At 41.8% G+C, this 24,548-nt stretch overlaps 1 protein-coding gene across 8 annotated transcripts in view; it reads left to right on the forward strand.

Moving 5' to 3' along the window:
* The window catches only part of ralyl (RALY RNA binding protein like), a 77,273-nt gene that overhangs the window by 29,893 nt on the left and 22,832 nt on the right, over positions 1-24,548 (forward strand). For 5 of the 8 annotated variants that reach the window (XM_084034288.1, XM_084034289.1, XM_084034285.1 and 2 more), the window contains exon 2: positions 4,851-5,124. In XM_084034288.1, the coding sequence (XP_083890414.1) occupies positions 4,869-5,124 (256 nt within the window). In that variant the 5' untranslated portion in view covers positions 4,851-4,868. Of the gene's footprint in view, positions 1-4,850; positions 5,125-23,182; positions 23,342-24,548 lie in introns of those variants that run through there. The other 3 variants (XM_084034290.1, XM_084034292.1, XM_084034291.1) reach the window with 2 other exon arrangements.

Here is a 24,548-nt window from a genome sequence, read left to right on the forward strand (position 1 = left end):
TGAATGTATGTTAAAGTTATTAAAAGCACAAGCATTGTCACCCAAGATACAACGGAAACCTGCAATTCTTGTTACCGGAGTGCTTTATTAAAGGGCCAATGTGTAAGATTTAGCAAGATCTCGTTGCATGAATTAAATATAATATTCATCATGTTTTCATGAGTGTATAATCACCTGAATCACCCATCATCATACAGTGGGAGAGGATCCTCTACAAGGAGATTACCATTTTGCACCACCGTGTTACTATGGCAGAGTAGCATTAACAGGTAAAAGGTAACAATACAAAAATATACAATCAATAAATGATAAAACAAGCATGGAAGATGATTATCAAAGGTGTTTCTAACTAAAACAGATTCATTTCTCTGGTTGAGACTTGTTTAGGAAAGCACACAACCCTTGATGTCCCCTCACACCATAACAGGTTTAAAAGAAGAAAAAAAACAGCCGATTTCGCTTGTTTTTCTCGTGTTGCTCAGAAGAAGAAAAAAAAAATCCCCGAGCTATGACTTGTGATAGTCGTAAATAGTGATGCTGTATAAATGTCCCAATCACTGTAATTCATTCATGCTTTTACAACGCTTCAAGCACCCTTGGCAGGGAAAATTGGAGTTGTTTCGCTTCCTTTTATAGACCCTCGTTGCCGTAGCTGTCTACTTACCGAGTTGAATTCCAGCTCTGCCACTGGACCTTGACTCATAAAGCCAAGGAGCAGCTGATTGTTGAAATTGAAGAGGAAAATGAGATTAATCTCTCCATCTTGAAGATGGAATGCATTTTTCAAGGTGGAGGTAGAATTTTGGATATGGATCTCAATTCGCCACCATCCTGGTGATATTAAATATTTTTGCAAAATGTTGCCCTCCAACCACACTTTCACAAAGTGCAAAAATCTACGGCTGGTTGCACTGCAGAAATGCTCTGCGGCTACAATACACAGCAGCATTGATTTACAAATGGGGGGGGTATTTCCTCAGTTGTTGCCGTTGCTTTCACTGGCAGAGAGACACATTTTAAGACAAGATATAAATGGAGGGAATCCATGAAGTAATTATTCAACTTCTGCAGTACATGGCAGCAACACCATTTGGAAAAAAAAGGTGTATCGGGTTACCTTTCTGTGTTCTGTCTCACTGAGCAGCTTCCCCAGGCTTTCCTCACTCCGTCCGGCTGCCTTGGCAACAATCAGAGCAGAGTGGCTGAGGCATGGCGAAGAGAAATGTACAATGGTGGAGTGGTAGGAAATTATAATAGGAATCAATTCAATGAGTTCCCTCCCTGCTATGAAGAAATGCCTATGAATCAGGCAGGTGACCGTATCCGAACAACAACCTTTTTAAGAGCCTGTCAAGGCACACTGCATTACAAGGTACAATCCCATAATGTGGCTACTTTTCTACTAAATCCTGTCTTTTATTCCTACTCAACCTCTTTCCCAACACAGCAGTGGTGTAAACCACATGACCATGGTGCTTTTTCTGCCGACCTTATCCGTATTTCTTTATCAATTGTATGAGAATGGTTCGCTTTAAGAAAAAAAAAACTACTAAAGGTGAGGCATGCCAGGTTTTTTCTGTAATGCCACAAGAGACAAGTGGTTCATTCAAACAGTAGACGTCCACCTTTTGAAAAATGTGCCACCTGTTCTGACAAGACCACACCGGCATAAAAGCAAAAATATAGACTTTTTTCCTGCTCTTTATGACAAAAAGTCAGTACTGTAGAAGTTGTAATCATTTTGAAAGAGCAAACTTTAAAAGCCAGGTCATTTTTTTCCTCTAAAATCCGCGTAGAATGCATTTCTGGTCTTTTTTAAAATTTTCTTTTTTTGATAACAATCGTCTGAACAATTATTTTGCCAATTATACCCCCGGTGCCTATCACTTCCTGTGTTCTTTCAACATGTTTCTCCACATGACGCTATCACCTCAAAGGATGAGAAGCTTAATAGAGGGTTGTAAATAAACTAAACCGCAAGGTCAGCAGGAAAACCACTGATGGAATAAATTAGTGTCCTGCTCTAAAGAAAACAGAGAAGACAACATGAAATATAACAGTAAGGAGTGGTAAAAGGGCTCGGTGACCGCTGCCCACTCCTGATTTATCTGATGAGAGAGGCAATCTAAAGCTTCTCCACTGATTTGTCATGCTCCCTGTGACCTGTCCACGGACATCAATATGGGATGGGTGTCATGCCGCGGGGCTTAAACTACCGTTAGGTGGCCATTGTGGAGCTCATTTGAGTTAGCACGTGTGTGTGCCGACGCCGCATTAATTTCCCGTCCCTGCCACTGATAAATGTCAAGGCCACTTGAGAGACGGTGAGCAGCAGTTTATTCCCACACGTGCACCCACCCACGCGCAGAAACAACACACGCCAGTGCAGCACTGTACACAGCGCATCATCACACAGGCCGGTACGCGGATGTGGAATAGTCAAATAGCAATGCTGTACGTGAGGTAATGCCGAAAATATGTGCTGCCAAGTGAAATAATATGTGTTTATCCATGAACGAGCAGCTGGAATGTCTAGCATGATCTCGGTCTCAGGTGTAATGGATGCCTGACAGAAAATCTCTCTCTGTAAATCACATGGCTGCTCTCGTATTTCCTGGATGACTGGTCAGTTTCCTCATCATCCACTGTAGGTGCAGAGCGAGCGACCCTACGGTGGAATTTAACCATCATTTTTCAACATAATCCCGGGCCCCTGCTATAATTACCTGGATAAACCCATTATAGTGTAGCACTTCACAATAAAAGTACATTGTGTAATTGGGAAGATACCGAGGCCACGCGGTGTCGAGTTGGCGAGGCTCAGCTGTAAGGATCTACAGCCTCTTGCGATGGAAAATGAAGTCGGATAAAGGAAAAAGAAAAGATTGACTGTGACAAAAGAGCATGCGTGTGTGTGTGTGTGGGGGGGGGGGGGGGGTATTCCAACAATATCAGAGTTACCTTGGTTACTAATCCTATTTACTGAGGACTGGATCCATTATTCAGGTTCCTCGTCTCAAAGCTGAATAGTTGTTATCACTGTGTGTCAGGGAGAGAGACTCAGAGGAGGCAAATATTGAATATTATCATATTTCCTTCACAATATTTCACAGTATGTAATGCACAAAGTGTAAACCATTTTGGGACGTATACTGTAATGGAAACGTGGATTTAGACGGCTATAAAAACAAAATAGTGCGTGCGCATAAAAACGCAAATCAATGTGAAATGGCAATAAAATTCAGGGGGATATATGCACTCTTTTTAGCCATCTGCTTTATGCTGTAATTAGATATAGAATTTGATTGGTTCACTAGTGCATCCTTTCCTTGGGCTTTATAATTTTCCTGATCCTGCAGCCAAATCATCTTTCGTAAAAACCAACAACCAGGTGATGAAAAGGTCACTCAGAAATAATTGCAGGCGAGGCCTACAAAAGCGGAGGGTAATGTGTGTCGATAACTTGACAGCACAAACAAAAAAAGGCTGAATGAAACTTTAACATGAATTACAGCCGCAGCATTCTGTGATCAGTGAAACGGCACACAAAGCATTAGGGATGCAACAATATGGGTATTGAGATAGCAAAGCTTTCCCACTGACAGCTACTATATTTGGTTCCTCACAAGGAAACTGCTGCAGCATTCACATATTGTTAATTCTCCCACTCAGCTATCCAGTGGTAGCATTTCAACCATGAAGAAGAAAATGCTGCTTAGGTAAGCAGTTGACTGGGCAATAACCTTGTAAATAAATTAGTTAAAGTAACCCTTCGTCAACAAAAGCCTTCATCAACAACAAAAAGGTCTCTATTTAAAATAAATTGATTTTAGATTCCAACAGCCAATTCAAGTAATGACCTTGTTATGGACCCCCAAAGTGTTCGGTATTAAATAAAAAGACATTGTGAAATAAATAATCACACGGGTAAATAGAGTTAAATGTAGCATATGAATCAACCAGTAAATTGTAAAGTTATTTAAGAAATTATTTAAACTTCAGTCATTATCATTCCTATAATCAAGTTATTTTTATTTAATTATATAATTATTGTTTTATTTTATTATTTCATTTCTATTATACATCTACTTTTTATCAATTACATTTTTATTGTTGTGCATTTCATAATTTTTTTTTATTCATTTCATAATTTTAATTTCATTTCTCAACCTATCACATGCCCAACCAGTTAACCCAAAGCTCACAAACCAGTTTAACTAGCATGTGAAACCTTGTAAAGTTAATTTAAAAAAAGGGAGAAGTTAGTTGTAAATTGTGTTTATTTATAGCAGCAGAATTCAGAATTACTTTGACATCGTTGTTGCTCTAGCTAACAGGAGCTAACATGCTAAGTGTGGTACGTTGGAAGTTGCTGCTTTCTGCACTAGCTACCTAACTCCCGGCTAACTAGCTAAGTAGCTTAACGTGAGTTCAAAGTAACGAGTCAATGCAGCTAGCTAGTAAAGAATTTATGGCAGCAGTTAATTGAAAAATTCATGGCAGTGTTGTGATTTTAAGATATTTATCAAAGGCACACAATGAAGAGCAAAAACAGTGTTTCTCCATGGTTTCTCTAACCAGCAGGAGTTAGCTAGTAAGCTAGCGGGTGGTTGGTGGGCCTGCTGGGAGGCTAGGGGCATGTAATATGAAAATGAGAATGATAAAATTACACATTTTTGGTATCTTAAATAATTTGACAGTTTAGTAGTTCATTTATATATGTTAATATAAGATTATTTATTTAATATTGCAGCCTTTGGGGTTTCAGTGTTCAGCAGAATTAACCGGAGTTAGCCTGCCCTAAACCTCTAAAGCTATGTCCTCCCATCCCCCCTCTGTCTGTGTCCCAGGAGGGCAACTGGAGGAGAATGACTGGTAAACTCCAGACCAGCAACGTGACCAACAAGAATGACCCGCGCTCCCTGAACTCCAGAGTCTTTATCGGCAACCTCAACACAGCCATCGTCAAGAAGACTGACATAGAGGTCATCTTCGCCAAGTACGGCAAGATAGTGGGTTGTTCTGTGCACAAAGGTTACGCCTTCGTACAGTATTTGAACGAGAGGAACGCCCGGGCAGCTGTGGCAGGAGAGAATGCCCGTATCATCGCTGGACAGCCTCTCGGTGAGTCTTCTTTTTCTTTCTTTACTGTAAAGCTTGTATTGGAGAAACTCATGAAGGGCCGGCAAGATACAGTCTATACGTCACTTCACAAAAACGTTCCCCTTGAAATGCAGAATGTTTAATAATAAGCCTGTTCTTTGCTAGAGGAATGGATTGTCTCTTGGGAACACCAAATGCCTCTGGCATCTCTGAGACTTTTAGTTTTAGAAGCTCCCTGGGCTCTTCCTAAAAGCTGAAGTGTCTGTGTTTGTTGTCACGCTGTTTTGGAGAAAATCCCTGCGGAATAGCTAACTGATCCACTAGTGAATGTAAGCACAATTTGATTTTCAACATTTACCAGGCAACAGCTTGCGAAAAAAAAGTATGTGAAAGTTCTTGACATGCGCTACTTTAGAGCGGCCGTTATTAAGTGGCACAGGATGCAGCTGCAATATGCCGTGCAAGTATCGATTTACCGCTGTTAATGCACTTTGAAGCGGGTTGTTTTGTGGATGTTGGCCTCGTATGTCTTTAATTCCCATTTGGTTGTTGCTCGCTCCAAATTAGTTTTGTCTGTGAGGATCATCGTCGTGATCGTTATTCTGTTAAAGCATCTTTTGTGAAGCCTGGGGATGAATTGCAGAGATACAACAGAGTTCGTTCCTCGACATGACTGCTTTAAAAACATGATTTTAAAATAATCCCAAGCAGATAATACTGCAGGCAGGCAGCAGACCTTTTGATTAAAGCATTTGAAACGTGTTTGGTGTTTCAACTAGGGAACCTGGGGTCCAGAGTGCATCACTGTTGGTGTGTTGCTCAGTTAAAAATATCAGCAGGAGATGATCAAAGGGAGCAGTGCTTGATGGAGGTTTAGAATGGAACTGGATTGTATTATTGTGTGGATGTGGAATGTGTGCAAAGTTGATATTTGGCATTTAGGCTCCAACACCAAGCTAATCCATCAGAGATTGGAGTGTGAGGATAATACGTTTCCCTTCAGGGAATTTGGAAGCTACAAGTGGACCCTGGGGTGGACAGGTGTGGCTCCGCGCAACATGTTTGGTGTTTCATCCGCCAATGCCCTAGCTAGCTAATTTCCGTGATGTTGAGAGCGGCTGTTAGCTGTGTAAATATCTTATGTGGCAAAAGAAAATATAGACATTATGCAAATATAATCCAATGTGCTTTCATCCGTCCACACACAGTTTAAAACACTTTCAAAAAAGGTGTGGGGATGGAGGGGGAGGCAAAGACGCCACAACCATTTAAAACCACTGGTGGAGCTTGCAATGCATCATCTTTGGTCATAGAGGATCTTTGATCTAAAACAGCTCTATTTATACATTCGAAAGGTTTGATGCATGTTTAGCTAATATTGGTAGCGTTTAAGCATTTGACATAATATTTCACAGAACTGGCCACATGTCTGGCAGGCCAACCTCCTCCCTTTTTAGTCTCCAGCCATTATTGGTTCTGTTTTTGTGTCGATAATGGTCCATATGCATATTCATTAACATTAACTCATCTCCCAGGTCTGCGGTGGCATTTCCATCCATCCATAAAGAGATTAATTTCCTCAGGAACACAGCTGAGGTTAACTATCCCGGTTCAAGGGCATGACCAAGTGAACCCCTATGAACTCCTGTGTTAATGAACATAAGCTGTACCTAATGTGCAGAATAAAAATGGAATATTCTGTGAAAGCAAATAAGGAGCTCTTTAAAGGTACTTGTATCTCCTCTGCATCAACAGGATGGGTTGTGGTCTGCTTTTTCTTTTTAGACTGCATTCATTAACCTAAACATCAAACCAATAATCTGACTCAACAATCCCAGCCTCTTCTAAAAAATCAATCTGCCTTCTGAGAAACGTATTCTTCAATTTGCCTTCCTATTGTTAAGATGATTGCTGTTTTTGTCTGTTTGCATAGGTGTTTCATGTTACCTGTCCACACTCAACATATAAGATGTTCCCCGTAAACAATAATTGATCTGATTTCGGTGCAGCAATGCATGCAGAGAAAAATCAGCATCAAGAAATGATGAGCTCTATTTCCCTGATTAATGGCGGCTAATGTGTTTTTGCACATTAAGTCTTTCATTAGTTTTGTATTTGGCATTATGGATGTTGCAATCAGGGGAGAAGCAGAAAAACACATCACTTATTAAAACCTAGTCATAACCAGGACCGTGGACAGTCACTGAGCACTCTACCATATCCATAATAATGGTGTTAGTGATTTATTTGTTACTTTTGTTGCATTAACTCTGTGATTGCTTGTTGTCGCTTGAGAAAGCAGACATAATCGAACATGTTTTCATCACACGAGAGGCCAGTTCAAACTGTCCCAGCAGCCCTCTTTGTCATCATTCAATCTACAAGTCTATGTTGCGGGAGTATGACTGGAAGACGCATCTTTAATCGACAATTAAACACACCCTCAGTCTCATCCTCTCGAGCCGATGCCTTTTTATATTAACATGGCGGAGGAATGACTCAGCCACATAATGATTTGCGGTTGATGAATGACTCAAGATCTGTCTTCTTTTTGGAAAATGTTTAATTATGGGCTCATTACCTTCAAGTTGATTGCACCTCGAATTCCAGAGATCACATCTGTAGGTGAGTTAATATTTCTGCGTAACTGGAGGAAAAACCTTCAGACGCGCTGGTGTTTCAACCACCGTTGGCTACTGAGATCATTACAGCCCATGTAAAAGGAAGCTGAACTTGTCGTGGAGGTTTCAAACGTGGGGTTTTCTGCTGGAAAAGAAGCCAGTGGAGTGATCACACCGTGTTGCCACTGCACAGATCCACCTCAGCTGCTCAGGCGCACTGATGATGACTAATCTTTGCACTTGGTGACCCACATGTCAAAGGTCATAGTCTGCCTCTGCCACAGAAAACCGTCACTCTATGTGTGTGTGTGTGTGTGTGTGTGTGCATATGGATGAAAAACAGCTGATGAACGAATGCAAAAAATTCTATCACAGCACAACTGACAGTCGAAAAGCTGGACGCTCCATTACCCTATCACATTTGAATAGGAGTTCAAGAGATCACATCATAGGATTGCGCGCAATCATTACTAAATAGCGGTGCATGCAATGCTACTCGGTATGGCATAAGTGTATACGCAATTCAGAGTTAAGAGAATGAAGGAATTTCCCTCAAAGCACTCCACATGAGCACAGATGTTGAATATTGAGTCTTGCACGTGGAGCGTTTTCTCTTGTGTTCCTTTCTTCCTGGTGCTGAAACACTCAAGCCCAGACGGTGTTCTAATGAATAGAATAAAGTATGCACATTTTTATAGAATGGGTAGCTCAAATCAAGCAATCTGATTGGTTCATAGCCGTGATCCAATACCCACATACCACGGGTATAAAGGCTACCACCTAGCGATTGTCTGTCTCCGAAACCAGTCATGTTAACGTCTTTCCAAAATGTCATCTCTTCATCATTTCATCCTGTCGGACATTTGCGTGTAATTGTCATAGTTAGTATAGGAATTCTTGAGTTATGGCCAAAAATGTGTTTTGTAAGGTTGCAGTGACCTTTGACCTTTGCCATTCTATTTAGGTCAACCCTGAGTGCAAGTGGACATTTGTGCCAAATTGATCCTGAGATGTCATGGAAATGGGGTGTTATGGATGTGAGGTCACAGTTTGCTTGACCTTTGACCTTTTGACCACCAGCATCTAATCAGTCCATCCTTGATTCCAAATCGACATTTGTGCCAAATTTGGAAGTGTGCGTCTCTTCAGGACTTGAGGAAATGCTCAAAATCACTTAGCAATCACACAAGCAGGTCAGCTGCTCTGCTAGGGCATACCACAAGGCATGTTACATGGATTGTATTTATGCAGCTCTGCAACCACTCAATGCACTTTACACTTCAACATTCACCCATACTTTCTTACTCCAGTGAAAAGCCATACATCAGGATCTAATCTCAATCACATGAGCACAGCCTTCGGGGTTCAGTATCTTGCCCAATGACACTTTTAAACACACAGAATGGAGGAGGGTAGGGGTGAACCTCTGATCTCCCGATTAGTGTTGGACCCTCTCCAAATCCTGAGCCCCAGTACAAATATCTGCACCTCTCGCCGGCTGCTGTCTCTGGCTTCCCTCTGGCTAAACCGTGACATGATGACTGCTGGCATCCATGAAACTCAAATGTATTGTTGGAGTTTTCCTGAGCTCTGTCTGCCGTATCTCTACGGCCTGGCTCTTAGTGGGCTGCCAAAGAGTCAAAAAGTGACAGATTGTTTCGCCCCAAGCTGTCCCAGCATGCACTAAACCTGACCAGATTTACATGTAACACACTAACAGTAACCCACTAGCTACTGCTAGCTCAAATCAAACTCAGGTATTTGGAAGTGTTCTGAGATTCTATGAAGAATTATGATTGCAAGACACCTTTGATGTATCTGCACCAAATTCATAGCACTCTTGCTCTTTTATGTGGCAAGAATATGAAGATCTCTCTTTTCTTGTTTTTTCACATCTGCAGGTTGTATTGAATATGTCTTGAAGTGGCACCGTTTGCTTGCGTGTCTCTGCCTGCAGGCAGCAGATGTGTGTGATTGGCAGGTGGTGATTGAAACCCTGATGGAATAGGACAATGCAACAATAACATCCCGCATTTCTCAGAGAGGCCATCTATGAAGATACAAGCTGCTGTGCAACCTGTGAGCAGGGGGGAGGAAGAGGGAGGGTAAACTACCTGCATCTCTCTCTCGAGTCCTGATAGCAAGCACACCTGAATAATCTTCCCCCTCTTGACTCCCGTTTTGTGTAGCCCGACCCGACGACATCTGCATTCCCATCCACCTGGAAGTTTCACGGTGAAGGTCCATCCCATTACAATATTAATGACCACAGTGAAGGATAATGTGTGATGGATCACCAATCATACTGCCTCCAAATGGCATTGGCAAGAGTTAGGCACATAAATAATAAAGTGATTTAGATGCAAAATCCATCCTAAGCGGATTACAAAGGCAGTGGCACTGCAATCAATCGTCATTTTGGGTCAACATGATGCATAGCGAGGCGCACAGGACACAGAAACTGAAGTATGCCGGGAAGAATGAGAAGACAGGGACAGGTAGAGGCAGGGAGTACTGCTAAGTCAAGGAAAGGCAAGTTTATTTGTCTAGCACCATTCATACATCAGGCAATTCAAAGTGATAACAGAAGCAGATAAATACATTAATAGCAAAGACATTTAACAAAAACACTAAAAGTGTGAAACAAGCAGATGAAATAGCTACGGATTAAAATGACTCAAATAAGCTATCTTTTAAATTTGCGAGAAAGCTTCAGTAAACAATAGTGTTTTCAGCCCTGATTCGAATGAACACGAGGGAGTTGGTTCCACACGTGGGAAGCATAAAAACGAAATGCTGCTTCAACCGGCTTGGTGCTGATCCGAGTAAACCTGTCCCAGATTCAATTAAATTTTATTTAAAGTGTCATATCATAACAAAGGTTGCCTCACGACACTTTTTGCATAAAGCAGGACTAGAGCATGATTTTTATAGTCAATGAATGACCTGAGGGGTCTGAATGCTTCATACCGAACAAGTAACTCTGAGATGTATTTAGGCCCAAGACCATTAAGGGTGCACTCACACCAGGGCCATTTGATCCGTACCGTGCCTCGCACGATTTCCCCCCCACAGGTGGTCCCCAGCCGGCTTGCACTCACACTGCTCCAGCTCAAATGGGCCTCGGCCCGAATGCCTGTTGTATACGTCATTATGTCGTAATACGACATGCATGGCTTGATGTTGTTTTCAAAGAGTGCCGTCTCAAAGGCATCACAAAAGAGACAACTGACAAGTCACGGCTGCACATATTTCTAGTAAACACTCATGCGCATGTGAGCGCGAGCGATCACGAGCGGACAGCACAAACCAACAGAGCTGATTTTGGACGGAGACACGTAGCGGCATTTTTATTATAAAAGGACCGGTCGGGTTCCGCTCCGGTAGCGTTCACACCACAAGTCTGAAGGTCCAAGCCCGACCCGGAATCCCACTGTGTCTTACACAGTCATCAACAGTATTTTCAGTAAATCGAAATCCAATACATTTGTTGGATAGACTTTCTCAGTGAATGTAAGGGACTGTAATCATGTGGTGACACTGTAATGTAGAATTGTGTCTAAGATATGTAGTAATACTTAATAATCTGAGCTAGGCGCAGGATGTTAATTTCTGAACAAAAGCGGCCCGAGAATGGAGCCTTGAGGAACCCCAGTTGTGAAGGGTAGTGAACGTGTTCTTAAAAATCTTAGTTTAGCAATGGTTCAGGAAACCCTTTGAGGCAGTAGATTTAGTAGTCGTAGTTGTTTTATTTCTGTGTAGGGTCCCTTCCATAATGTTGTCACACGTATGTTGACAAGTCGCCCCGGGAGATTACATCACAGCATGTTTAGCAGCTGCCGTCTGCAGCGCTTTCCCTCAATTTAAAAAATTGGCTTCCCGATTTGTCACTTAGGGACAAAAACATGGTAAAATAGGGTCCAGGTTGAAAAATAATAAAGTAAATTGCAACACTTTTTTCACAAAATACATGCAACTCCCTTAATGCTGCTATGAATATCAAAGCCTTAACATTATGAGTGAACACCCGAGGGGGATTTTCTTTTTCTTTTAATGTCTATCCAAACCAATCCTCCTGCATTTTCTCCACCTGACTGCTGTAATTCTCTCCCCTCATTCACCATTAGTATTCACAGGCTCGCATTCACTTTGAAATTTGCATAGATAATTCCAACTATGTCTACAATAATTGCACAGCTCAGTAACTTTATTTTGAGAGCCACGTTCAGAGGCATGGACAGTTATGAGTGAGAGACCTTCTGGGTATTCTGGCATGCAACTAGATGGCCAATTCTTCCAGATCCATCGGTCTGAGCCTCGCCAAAGCTTACCCCATAAGGCCCCCTCTGTGTCTTTCATGTCCCTGTGTTTGCTTCTGAGGCTCTGAGAGCATTCAGTGTGCTCGGGCATGTGTGAGCGCGCTCGTATGTGGTGGCCTACGCGGGATTGCAGATGGGATACGTTAAAGAATTCAGGTCCGCGCTTCACTCGGAGAAGGATTTTAACCCGGCAAGTAACACAAACTGTATCAATACATAATCCCGTTCTCTCTCCTTGCTCTCGTATTCCCTTTCTTCCCTCCGTTTCATATCTCTCCTTGTCCTTGCGGGTGATTAGAATGCACCCTGCTTGTCCATCTCCTCCCTCATTAATCACGCTCTGAGAGACCAGGCCCGACGTTCAATGCACAGTCGGCCTGACCCAGCACTCCACAAAAGCATCCATAACAGCAGGTACAGAGCAGCGTGCAGGCTCCCAGTCGTACAATAACATGAGGCGAGCAGAGGATTTATCTGAGCCGTAATGTATTCGGCATATAAGAACGTGTTTCTTTTGTGGAAACAATACTGGCGAAATTTAAAGATTGTCATTGTGCAACTAATAGGCTTTAATAAAGCCACCCAGGAAACCAGGAAAGCACATTTCCGCGGCTGCCAGGATCTTATATTGTCTCTCTGGTCTGTCTCTCTTTTGCCATCCCTTTCTCTCTCTCAAGCATGCTGACAAATGCTTTAGTGGGTCATGAGCCACAGTGTGGACAAAGTGAGATGGATTACTGTGTGGGTTTTGGCAGGGGAAACTGAAGCTAATTCTCTGATTAGAAACCTGGGTTCAGAAGGCAGAGAAACACTGAGCTGTGAATCAGAGTCACAGCGCAGGGCTCAGAGCCCCAGAAACCTGTGTGTGTGTGTGTGTGTGTGTGTGTGTGTGTGTGTGTGTGTGTGTGTGTGTGTGTGTGTGTGTGTGTGTGTGTGTGTGTGTGTGTGTCGCTCCAAAATAACTGATTCACAATATCCCAATAGTCATCAAAACAAATTAAAATCTTAAAACAGCACTAAAACATACTGGAATCACTGTGTATTTTATGTATTGTTTCAATTCAGAAACGTTAAATGAGTTCATCATACATCATAAGGTCCCTTGGCAAAAATAAAGGATAAAATAATAAATAAAAAAACATCTTACATGTTAAAAACAGTTTTTATAGCACGATAGCGAGCTAGACAGCTTTCTTAAAGGCTTATTGTGAATATATACATGATTATCCCAATAACTGAAACACTTGAACCCCAGTGTGGAGCAAACAAGTTTATTTTGCCCGCAGGAGCTTTTGTGCTTTAGTTGTGGTGATAAATTATGTAATATGGTGTCTTTATTAATATGAGAAAAATGGGTTAATCCCTGCCACAGAGCCAGCTGATATCAACTCGCATCCAGAGACCTCAGCCGTGGTGTGTTGGTTGCAATGTGGTTTCTCATTTAGAAGCCAATGTGTCAAAGTGCCCATGAGCAAAACACAGCAACCTGCTTCCTCAGCACAAGCAAAACAGCCAATATGAAAAATGTAATATCCACTCCGTAGCCACCGGATATTCCAGTTCATATCCAGGGATTCACATGATCCACAAGTGTAGACTAAGAAACAGGCAAAAAGATTTAAACCATATCTCTTCCAAATGACTGACAAGTGTTCATACAAAGACATATTCAAATTGGTATTGTTCGTGACTGTAAAACATGTGCATGAATTAATATGTATGCTCAGAAAACAGATTTCCTATTTATAACTGGTATAATTTATGTAGCTAAAAGGACACACGATTGGAGCATTTAAGAGTAATGAATGAATGCCCTCTGTGATGCATTGCTGTACTCATACATTACATAGTACTTCTTGTGAATACATTGATTTTAATTAGATTTCTCTATTACAATTAAAATGGTGTTGCTTACTGTCGGCATAAATCACAGAAAAAAAGAGGCCAAAATAGGAAGTCTTATGTAATCTGTCACAGTTGAAAGGCAGCAACAATATGAAACACAATCAAAGTATCCTTGATGCAAACAAGACTGTTGGTATTTGAAGGCTGAGTGACACAGTTTTCCATCATGTAAAAAGAAAAAGAGTAGAAATACAGAAGATTGACAGCCCCGAATGCAGACAAGCCGTTTTTGAAAAGGGTAACGCTACTCAAACCCTAATGTTGTGTTATGGAGATCCTTGGGCTGTATTTCAACGCGTTATGGTAATTTCTGTATTTTATCACCTTCAGGAAAGGGTGCAAGTGCAAGCCCAGTTTGTGGCAAAAGAGTGGTTATTACTTCAGCACTTTTCTACATATTGAATTTTAATAAGGTCAGATGTATGCGGCGGTGGTTTCTGAGAGAAGCTACATCAAATATACGAAACGCACATTATTTTTCAGAGTAACACTGCAATGCCACTAATTCATCTTTTTCAAGGTAGTAAAAGTGATTACTTCCCCCACCACATCACCACTGGTCATGACGGGATGTGAAACATAACCGACATGAGTCAGTAAGCAAAGGACGCATCCATCTTCCTTCCTGTCTCCCGTCTGACCGACCGGCCACCTCGGACTCCGAGGCTACATGTGTCTCGTCTTTGGTCTGACCGAGGAGGATCCCTCAAGCTCCTGTCTCGTCTTCGCAGTTTGTAAAATGAACTGACGGAAGCTGAGGTCTGAGGTGAACAGCGGGGGGACACTGAGAAACAGGCTTATCTTGAAGCCTAACAAGCATCCTGGCTGAAATCTGTTTTATTAATATTACATCTACAGAGACTCAGAGGATGCAACAGGAAGTGGTTTTGGACCACTGAAGAAGAACGGAGTTTGGATAATTGTTCCCCATGCATAATCAGAGATGCTTGTTTACCACGGAGAGCTTATAGGGTCACGTTTAGGGCATGCCGGTGCTGGATGGGTTTTGAATGAATGGAGCATTGTTTGACGTTTGAGAGCATAAAAACGTTCCACGGTTAGATGTGTAGACGTTTTGAAGAAGCACGTGGGAGGCTTCACACGTCCCAGTGGTGGTGTAACGGACCAGAGTTGATCCAGACCATTCTCATTCCCAGAGGCGCTCGCAGAAAAAACTCCGGGAGTGTGCCGACGTAGTATAGAGACAGAAGTGTCAATATGTTGAGTTGGAATGAGAATAATGTTGGAGCCGTAGGCTACGGAGTAAAACAATAACACTTTTTTGGACAGTTTACACTGACTTTCAGGTGGCTGGAACGAATTTTCAGGACGGCTTGTAGAAAGAAATAATCTGCAGCTTTGTATAAAAACCAGCTGAAAAGTAGTATTCTCTCCCCTTTTCTTTCAGCTTTTTCAAACCCGAGCCGTGGCTTTTCTTGTGCGTATAATCAGCCTTTTGTGTCGGATGAGTGTTTGTTACTTATGCTCTCCTGGTGCATGCTGGGAGACGCTACTTCGCTAAGGAAGCCGTGTGTCCGTGCCAGGTGTGCGGTCTTGCGGATGACAGAGACCACTGCAGCGCGACCTTTACGCAGAGCTTCAGACCTTCACAACACACAGACCCCGAGTAATCCCTTTTGAAAACACATGATAATTGATCCAGTCAGTCATTCCTGTCTCTTACTTCCCACCGTATTTGTAAATATGCAACGACGAACGAGAGACCCGGGCGATAAAAGGTGACGTATCGTGTGAGAAATGGTTTGTGTCTTGTGATTACACATGCAGCGTTAATTGCCACGACCCTGGAGGGTTTCTGAGGATCTCCCCCAACCCCCCGCTTTGTGTGCAAATTAAAAATCACTATGACAGACTCACTGGGGAGTTCTCCCCCCCCTTCCCAATTGAAGATGGACAGTACAAACAAAATAACATTAAAAACAGCCCATAACCTCGCCCGGAGCAATCTCATGCTCTCCCAAGTGTTTACTTCTCCTCTTACATTTCCTTATTTGACTCCACATTTATTCTCCCTCCGTCTCCTCGCTCTCTCCCTCACGCCACTTTGCCTCCTCGTCCGTTCGTCCTCTTACTCACAAAGGCCTCTTCGCCAATTACGCTATGAACGATGAGGGTTAATCATCACGTGTACTTTTTTTTTTTTTTCAAGGCTCCGGCCTTAGGCTCCACTGTCCGGTAAAAGGTCACGCCGGGCGTTATGGCGGTTAACTACCTCGAGTTTATTGCAGTCAACACATTGTATTAGCCGCAGCCAGGAGTAACCTCTCTGACACCATCCAGACACAGTTTACAGTCAGGCCATAACCATCCCTAGGTACTCGGAGCACTGTTTAGATCACTGGTGCATGACAAAACTGGCCACTTGGCCTTCTTAGACCTCGAGCTACCGTGCTATTTCAGGGAGTGGAGGGGCAGCTACAAGGATTATTCCGCCACTGACGAGGCACAGTTTTCTTCCTGACCAACACGCACATGCAAATACATGTCTAATTGAATATATATATCAAGATTAAACATCCTGATATTTTCCCAGCCCCTTTTTCTCTCATAACCTCACTTATCTCCAAACCCTTTTACTCAACTCAGCTTCTTCTTCTTCTTTTTGTATTATCTGTCTCCTCCTTTGTGACTAGTATGGATTTAATTAGGGAAATCAGTATGGCATAATGACTTCTACCTGAGTTGACCTCTTTGTAAAAAAAGAAAGAAAAAGGTGTCTTGAATATTTTGCAGACTCTGTGAGGATTTGATTAAAAAAGTGAAGCGCCTGCTCGCCCCGGTGAAATTCTCTTTTGGATAAGAGTTGAGGCGCCAGAGCCGAGGAGATGCTCGGCGGCGAGATGCACACCGCGCCGAGCTGCCAGGACGGCTAAACGTCTATTGCAGCTGTTGAGGGAGAGAAAGCATGACGCGCAGCTGCCTGCTCCGTGTCTCCGAGGAATAATTGACAAACGCAAGCTTTATATGCACGGGGAGGGGTTGTCTTCAATAGATAGCAGCTGGCTCGAAGTGCATGCCTGACCTTGACGACGCCTCCTGGCTCCTTCACGCGTCCTTATTAGCCTGTAGCCTTGGTGGAGACGTACAAAGTGCAAAACAACTTGTCGTTACATAGACGGAGGAGCATTTTCAAACAGAATATCCACACATTTACATGGGATGCATGAATGATGGATGTTACTGAAGGCAGGATTCCTGTGTATACCAATAGTCTGTGCCAAGCATCTTTGGTTTCCAGCTATGTGAACATATAAGTGGGGCTTCGCAGCTTCTGGGACTCGAAGCGCTTGAGCTGAAAAAGTGTGTCACCTTTTCTCCGTAGCCTACCTGTGTGACAGAATAATTAATGAGCTGTGTCTGTATTTATGCACCCCATCTAACAGGGGAAGATGGGCTGCCTTCATTACTGTGAGTTGTGGGAGCCGTGCTGTCATATGAAATTTGGGCTTTCGGCGAAGACGAGCGCTTGTTATAACAAAAGGGGAAATTCATCAAGTGTTCATTTCGGATTGAGATGATGGGTCACGACGGTGTCACTCGTCTCCTCATACATGGAGTAGATGGAGATCATGGAGTGAGAAAAGTGTGTGTGTGTGTGTGTGTGTGTGTGTGTGTGTGTGTGTGTGTGTGTGTGTGTAAAACAGTCCTTTTCACTGTACGGTCACTGAGCACCACACTGTGGTTCACAGCAGTTATTACGACTTGTGACTGCCATAACCCATTGAATGTGCATTAAATTGCCTTCATGTCTCACAGATTTATCTTCACTGCAGTTTCTTCCTAAAAAAAAACGTTTTTTTTCATGTATTTCCTTTCTTGGTTTTCAGTTTCTTCCTTTCTTTCATGCGTGACCTTCTAAAAGCCGTGGATTGTGTGGATTTCGGTGATTACAGTAAAATGTATTTCAGATTTATTACTTGTTTACAAAGTGCCGCAGGTTTGAGTTGCTTTGCTGGATGTCTTTGTGAGGAACCCTTTGAGAAGCGACAACAATTTTGCAGCAATTTTAAAAGGCTGTTTGTGAGAGATGTTTTCTTCAAGGTTAGGAGGAGGCATTTGTTAAAGTGAGAATAGAAAGAAAAGAGTGAAAAAAAAAAAAACATGTTCTTTCTCTAAATTAAACGTTGAATGAACCGTAAATTAAATCTGCCAAAAGAGAGCAATTTCTGCTTTGTGAATATTTGCCTAATTTATTCAAAAACTGCAGGATAGATGAACCATCGGTGATTTTCATCTCAACTGGAGACCCACATGTTGTTTCATTACAATCCATGAAAAAGGGGACATCCTTTTTTACAACAGTGACCCCTTCAGGGCACAAGGGAAGATGCTTGTACACATCAGATGTAGAGGTGATTATTTATTCAGACATACAGTTGGTGTGACGCTGATGTGACCAGATGAGTTGAGTATGAAATAAAGTGTGTTTCATTTTGTTCCAATAGAGCATCATAAATCCTGTTTCTAATACTCTTTACATGTAATTGCTGTAGTTGATACTGACATCTGCACCCCTGCTTGACATAGAAATATGAATCAACCATAATGCTGCCTAGTGTTTACCTGGTAGAAAGACTCCACTCCTGGTGTTTTGCATGCATTATGCATGGATTATGGATATGAAAAATAACTGTATTTCCAGCTGTCTTTTCTGTTTTACTCACACGCCTGTAACGGTGTTTGCTTCTATTTCCTATTCTAAATGTTTTTCAGCCAAGATTTTTGGAAAAGTGTTTCTGATTATGTCTCCATCATTTCTAATAGAAAATGATTCCAGAAGACTGCATTAACAGTCAGTTACAGATGTGGAGCATGTGTCTGAAGCGCACTTTGTCTCATAAAGGTTTTCACTTCAAACCGAAGCGGCCATTTGTCATCGTCGGTGCACTAATCACTCTCTTCTTTCCAACTCGTGGCAAAGAAACCGTTAATCTCAGACTCAGTAGGTAGAATCAAGAATGAAGCTTAAATCCAACTCGTAGAATGAGCAATGGCTCGGTCATTTGTGGCTCCATTACATCCAGGAGACATTATTGTCTATGTATCAGCTTTGTGCTAACCGCCGAGGTGCTGATAGCATCTGGGCTGAATTCGATTTGGCAGCCTTTACTGCCTGTATGAATAGCAATTGTGACTAGTTCAACATTTGAATACTTCTTAATGTGATTCTTTGCACTCTGCTGACCCTGACAGATGGAGAGAGAGAGGGAGAAAGCAGAGGGAGAGAGAGAGAGAGAGAACAGAGTGAGAGGAGGGGGAAGGTAAATAAGGGAAAGGAAGTAAGCAGGAGGGAGGGATAATGCAGATTAGGGCCTAAATAAAAACTAAATGAGGTTTTATTGAGAGGATGTAGGCTGGATGGGCTGGAAGATGAGAGGATGGGTGAAAATATATATATATTTCCTGCTGGGCCTTCGGAGAATGATCCCTCAATTTTTCCAAATTAGTGAAAGAAATAATTAAAATAAAGTCTTTGCGTGGGATTTCCACTTTTTCCAGAACATGACGCGTATATATATCAACAAAAATATACAATAATATATATTTTTCATCCAAACAGACATTTCGCAACAAATATTTTGTGTTGTATTTTTGAGATACTGATTCGTATTGATTGATCTATGTATGTGTGAATGAAGGCATGGATGCATGTATGTATAAGTATTGCTTAGTAAGTGACAAAAACTGAACTGAGCGCTGAATACAATGAAGCATATCTCATGTTGGGTGGAGGAGAGTTGAGTCCTGCTGTGTGTTTAGCCATCACAGCCAACAGCTAACGGAGCTAAATGAGAGAGAAAATAGCATCTGATAAGGGGGGGGGGGGGTTGTGCTTTGTATTCATTCAATCAAACATTACAGCAGTGGTCACACCTGGCAGAGATCTGAACTCTACCGAGTCCACTTTTCCAGTTTCCTATCTGTGTTTTATGCTCTGTAACAGACTGGCAGCCAGGTGGCTCTCTGCCTTTTGGCCCAAAGCATGCTGGGATAGACGTCAGCATAGCCAATATGATCCTGAATAGAATGAAAAACGCATGGATGGATGATCATCAGCGTTTTACACTCCGATAAAGTCAGCCAGGAATAAAGCTGAATCCACCCGAGAACATAATTGACATTGTCCTGTGCTTGCGATTTAATACAATAAACCATGAATGTAAAAATACAGACATTTCGATTACGTTAAAGAGTCAGTGTCAGGGAAAGGTTTACCCACGGGTCAGCTGAGGATAAAGCACCCGTGCATATGAAATGGCTACATTCATACACCATCACTGCATCTGTCTCTCTGATGTTCAGTTCATAAAGACAATATACAAACTAAGCCCAACAATGTAGAAATAACATGTGACATAAATGATTAGTGTAGATGTTGATGTTCTCTTTAAATCAGTCAGTTGGAAGCAACCGTTGCTGTCCTGCTGTTTTTCGCCACTAGAGTGTGCTGTTGGCCTTCCCAGGTTTGGGTTGCAATGGAAACTAGACTTGCGGGAAGGTTGGAAACCTGTTGAGAGGTTTCTTACGGTAAATGGTTCCCTTTGCATGCATAAACCTGGAAAAGTAATTTAGAATAATGTGGCACAGGTTTTTAATGAGGGGCATCAAATAGTATGTTTCATTGCGGATGCAGAGTATACAAATTAACATAATGTGTGGTTTCACTACAGGTAAAAAAACAGCTTGGCGCCTTTGAGAGTTTTTTTTTTTGAGTGTTGTTTTTGTACCTTGAGGCCGATGTGTCGAAGTGGACCGAGTCCAAATAAATGAGTCGTTCAGGTTCTGTGACCTTATAGGCAAAAAAGAGTCGATTCACCGACTGCTAAGTGTTTGCAATTACTCAGTGTTCAAAAATAATTTGCTAAGGGAGGCTGTAAGTCATTTAGGCCAATGATATGTGATTGGCTGGAGCAGATTTATATCCATTATGTGGTTAGTCTTCCCCATGGACATCCGCAGCATCCCTCCATCTCGGCTATAAATGAGGGTTATTTGTGAACGGGGTGTTTCACATGCCAGCCGAGATCGTCTGAGCACTTTGGATCAAGTTGAATTGCACTTCTTATAGGAAGTAGAATGGTAACGATGTACTTAGGGCTTGAAGAATTAATTAATGTCATTTCTCTTCAAGACTAAATTAAATTCAGCAGTCGGCTTTATTCATTGAAAGGAGAGTCTAACTGGGCTAAACCAGCCCTGTGGTGCAGTATAGCAGGGGAAATGACAGTGGCTGCTTAAGAGAGGCATTAATATATTACGAGCAGGGATGGACAGTAGTCCTTTAGGAAGATGTATCACGTTTGTAATGTCTCTCTGAAATACATTTTGGGGTTTAAGATCATGTATGAATCAAAGTAAGAGTAATGGTATAAACCCGCAGTAACTGTTTTTATTGGTTTTCTTTGGGGCCATCAGGGGGCAGTAGAAACACACTGATATATTAACAGCTCTTATGTGACTCTTTTCTGGTCACCGGTATCTATTATCACTTTCATTCGATCCCTTCTGTCTCCACCAAGTCCTGAAGAGAATAACTCACTCCTTAGCTACTAAATGCTCTGTTCAGCTACTATCTAACTTGTGTCTGCTGTTTGGTGATGGGAAGTAGTTCTGGACAACATCATTGCATATATGACCCCAAAAAGCCCAAAGGAAATGTGAAATGATTTGAATGACTCTAATAAGAGGTTCACATGTCCTCCTCTTATCCCTTATTGATTATATGCTTCCTATTGCATTCTTAAGGCTGCCTGTTGTATTAATCCATCATGGACAGCAGATGTCCCTGCTGCCCTTTTTAAATAAAGATTTTTTTTTTTCTCACCCTGCTTGCTGGTGATAGTAACATGTATTTATTTTGTTTCCCTCACGCAAAGAAATATATTTTAAATGTGAAGAAAAAAAAGTAATTTCTATAATAAATGACTTTGACCTTTTAGCTCAATGCATGAACCAGGAATCATATCCACTCTAGTGATTAGATTTTCTCCAAATCCCCCCTTTGCTGAAATATAAATCTTTTTTTGAAAGTTTCAAAGTAAAATAATAAAAAAGGCTTGTTTGTCATTCTGGAGCATTTGAGAGAACCAGCAGTTATAGAGGAGAGCAGTATTGATTGAATTCCTGCTTCTTCTATGCAGTTGGCTTTCACGGTTGTTTGTTTCCGCTGTACAATTCATCTTGGGCCAAAAAGAGCGGAAAGGGGGTTGTAATTCAACAGACGCAACAATAATGTAATACAGCGGAATGCATCGCACAAAATCAACATACAGGCCACTTCCTTATCCCCGTCTCCCTAGCAACACAAACCCCCTTTGCAAGTAAGATGAGATGAACCTTTCCCCCCCAAATAGGGTGACTTACTGCTGGTTGCAACCTCCTTATTATCTTACTGCAGAAATCACTGTTTTATAGATTAAACCAGGCAGAAAACATCCAAGGTCACAGTACTTGATATCAGACTGTGGTCGTATTGTGAAAATGTAAAGAGTGTGTTTGTACTATGAGGATTGACCTTAGATTTGTTTGGTACTGAATAGCAAATGCAAACATGGTAAACATCATACCTGCTTGAGCATGTCCCCATAGTCTTGTTTTTTTGCCACTTTTGAGTGGTATAATAAATATAATAAAATATATTTTTATTACACAATATTGATACGGAATTTCTGACATTAAGAAAACAATAAAAATGTTTTTAATTATTACATTTTATTTGTATAGTCTCAACTCATAACATATGTTATCCAGAGACACTTTTGTGCTGTACTCTTTAATTTCGATTATTACATATATTACAGTTCTACTTCGTTTTTGCTATTTATTTTCAATTGATAAAGTGACAAATAAAGCCCTTACTATGTAATAAATATCTCACAATAAAAAATAAATAAAATAAAAAACTTCTAAAGGAGGATTTATGATCATATAATGTGGTCACAATAACAAAAACATGTATAAATATCACATATTCGGTGAATCCAAACAGAATCTTCTAAAGTCGTTTAATCGGAGGGGCGATATAATCAGAAGCAATCCTCACAGTTGCTCTACAGTTGTTTTGCACAGTCACGGCCATCACTTCCTTACTTTTGCATCTTTGTTGATGTGTTGATTCGCACTCCACCGACGTGTGTGTGTGTGTTAGTTTGGGATGCACCATTGTCCGCTTCCCGCCCCTCTCCCAGAAAATGGTATGATCCTCGCTCAAGCATCCCCCCTCTCTCCGAACGGCTAATTTATTTCTGTCCGGAAAGTCTCGCAGCACGCCGAAGTCCCCCTCTAGCACCCGAAAGAGGACCCGAACGAGCGCCAAGCTGGACCCGTACCACACGATGACCATGTACAAGGGGAAGCGTCGCAACCACCGATGTGAGTGTTAACCACGCATCACCACGGCGACGAGACACGCGACGGACATTTTTGTTTTTCCGCTAATGTCGCTCAATGCAAGTTGTACGCATTTACCTTTTTCCGTTACGTGTGTGTTTATTGTTTTAAAAATAAATGCTTCCGGTTGCGTTCAAACGGGGCGCAGGTCTATTAGAGTTTCAGCCAAAGTTAAATGTAAAAAACCACGTTGTATGTTCGGGCTGCGTGATGTCACGCTCTTCTCGTTGTTTGTCGTTCAATGGCTAACTTAACAAAACAGGAAGTGACCCGCCGCGCGTTGTGCTGATTAGCGTGTGCGTCCGCAGGCAGCTGCTTTGTTGGTCGGTGTAATGTGTTCACTCTGCTCGCCACATCGTTATCCTGGCGACCAGTAGAGGTTATAAGGACGCCATTAACATCATATGTATTATTAATAACAGTCACTTTATGCTTAACATATTAAATTGGTATGAGCAGGACACACACTCTCCTGTTTGGTCTCCATTAATGACTCCCAACGCGTGTGTTGAGGAAAATGTTGGTGCTGCTGATGTCTAAACCCATGGAGCAATGATGTCCCTGAATGCACCACCAGTGGGTTACGAGTTAGTCGCTCAATTTATTTTTAATTGACGAATTAATTAATTGGCAATTGTCATCATTACCCCATTCAGGCTTCTCAATTGTTTGTGGTGTGTGTGTGTGATCGTAAACGGACTCATCTTCAGGTTATTGATGGTGAGTCTTGAGGCAATTCTTTCCCCCCCCCCCCCCAATATTTTTTGACTTACAATTAGAGGTAAGATCTTAAGCCCGAGCCCGAGCCCGAGCCCGACCCGACCCGAATTTCGGGTCGGGTCGGGTATAAAATGTCAATCATTACGTTCGGGTCGGGTCGGGCCGGGCTTCTCTCTCGCTGACTTTTTTTTTATTTATTTATTTTTTATTTATTTATTTTTAATATATGTTTATAGAAATGTATAAACGATGTGTGGAGAATAAGATACTAAACTGAGGAATACTTGTTATAAAATAAATAATTAGGGGGAAAAAAACAGAGAGGGCGCTGTAATTGCTATTTAACTAAACGGGACAGGAGCCGCAGCACAGACATCCACCCCGTCACTAGCCATGTTTCCATCCAAAGTGATTCGAATTACTGGGAAATGCGCATTAAAAGAAATTCGAATCATGTGTGTTTCCATCA

Source organism: Eutrigla gurnardus, assembly GCF_963514095.1.
Source record: "Eutrigla gurnardus genome assembly, chromosome: 18".
In the NCBI taxonomy this organism is placed as follows: domain Eukaryota; kingdom Metazoa; phylum Chordata; class Actinopteri; order Perciformes; family Triglidae; genus Eutrigla; species Eutrigla gurnardus.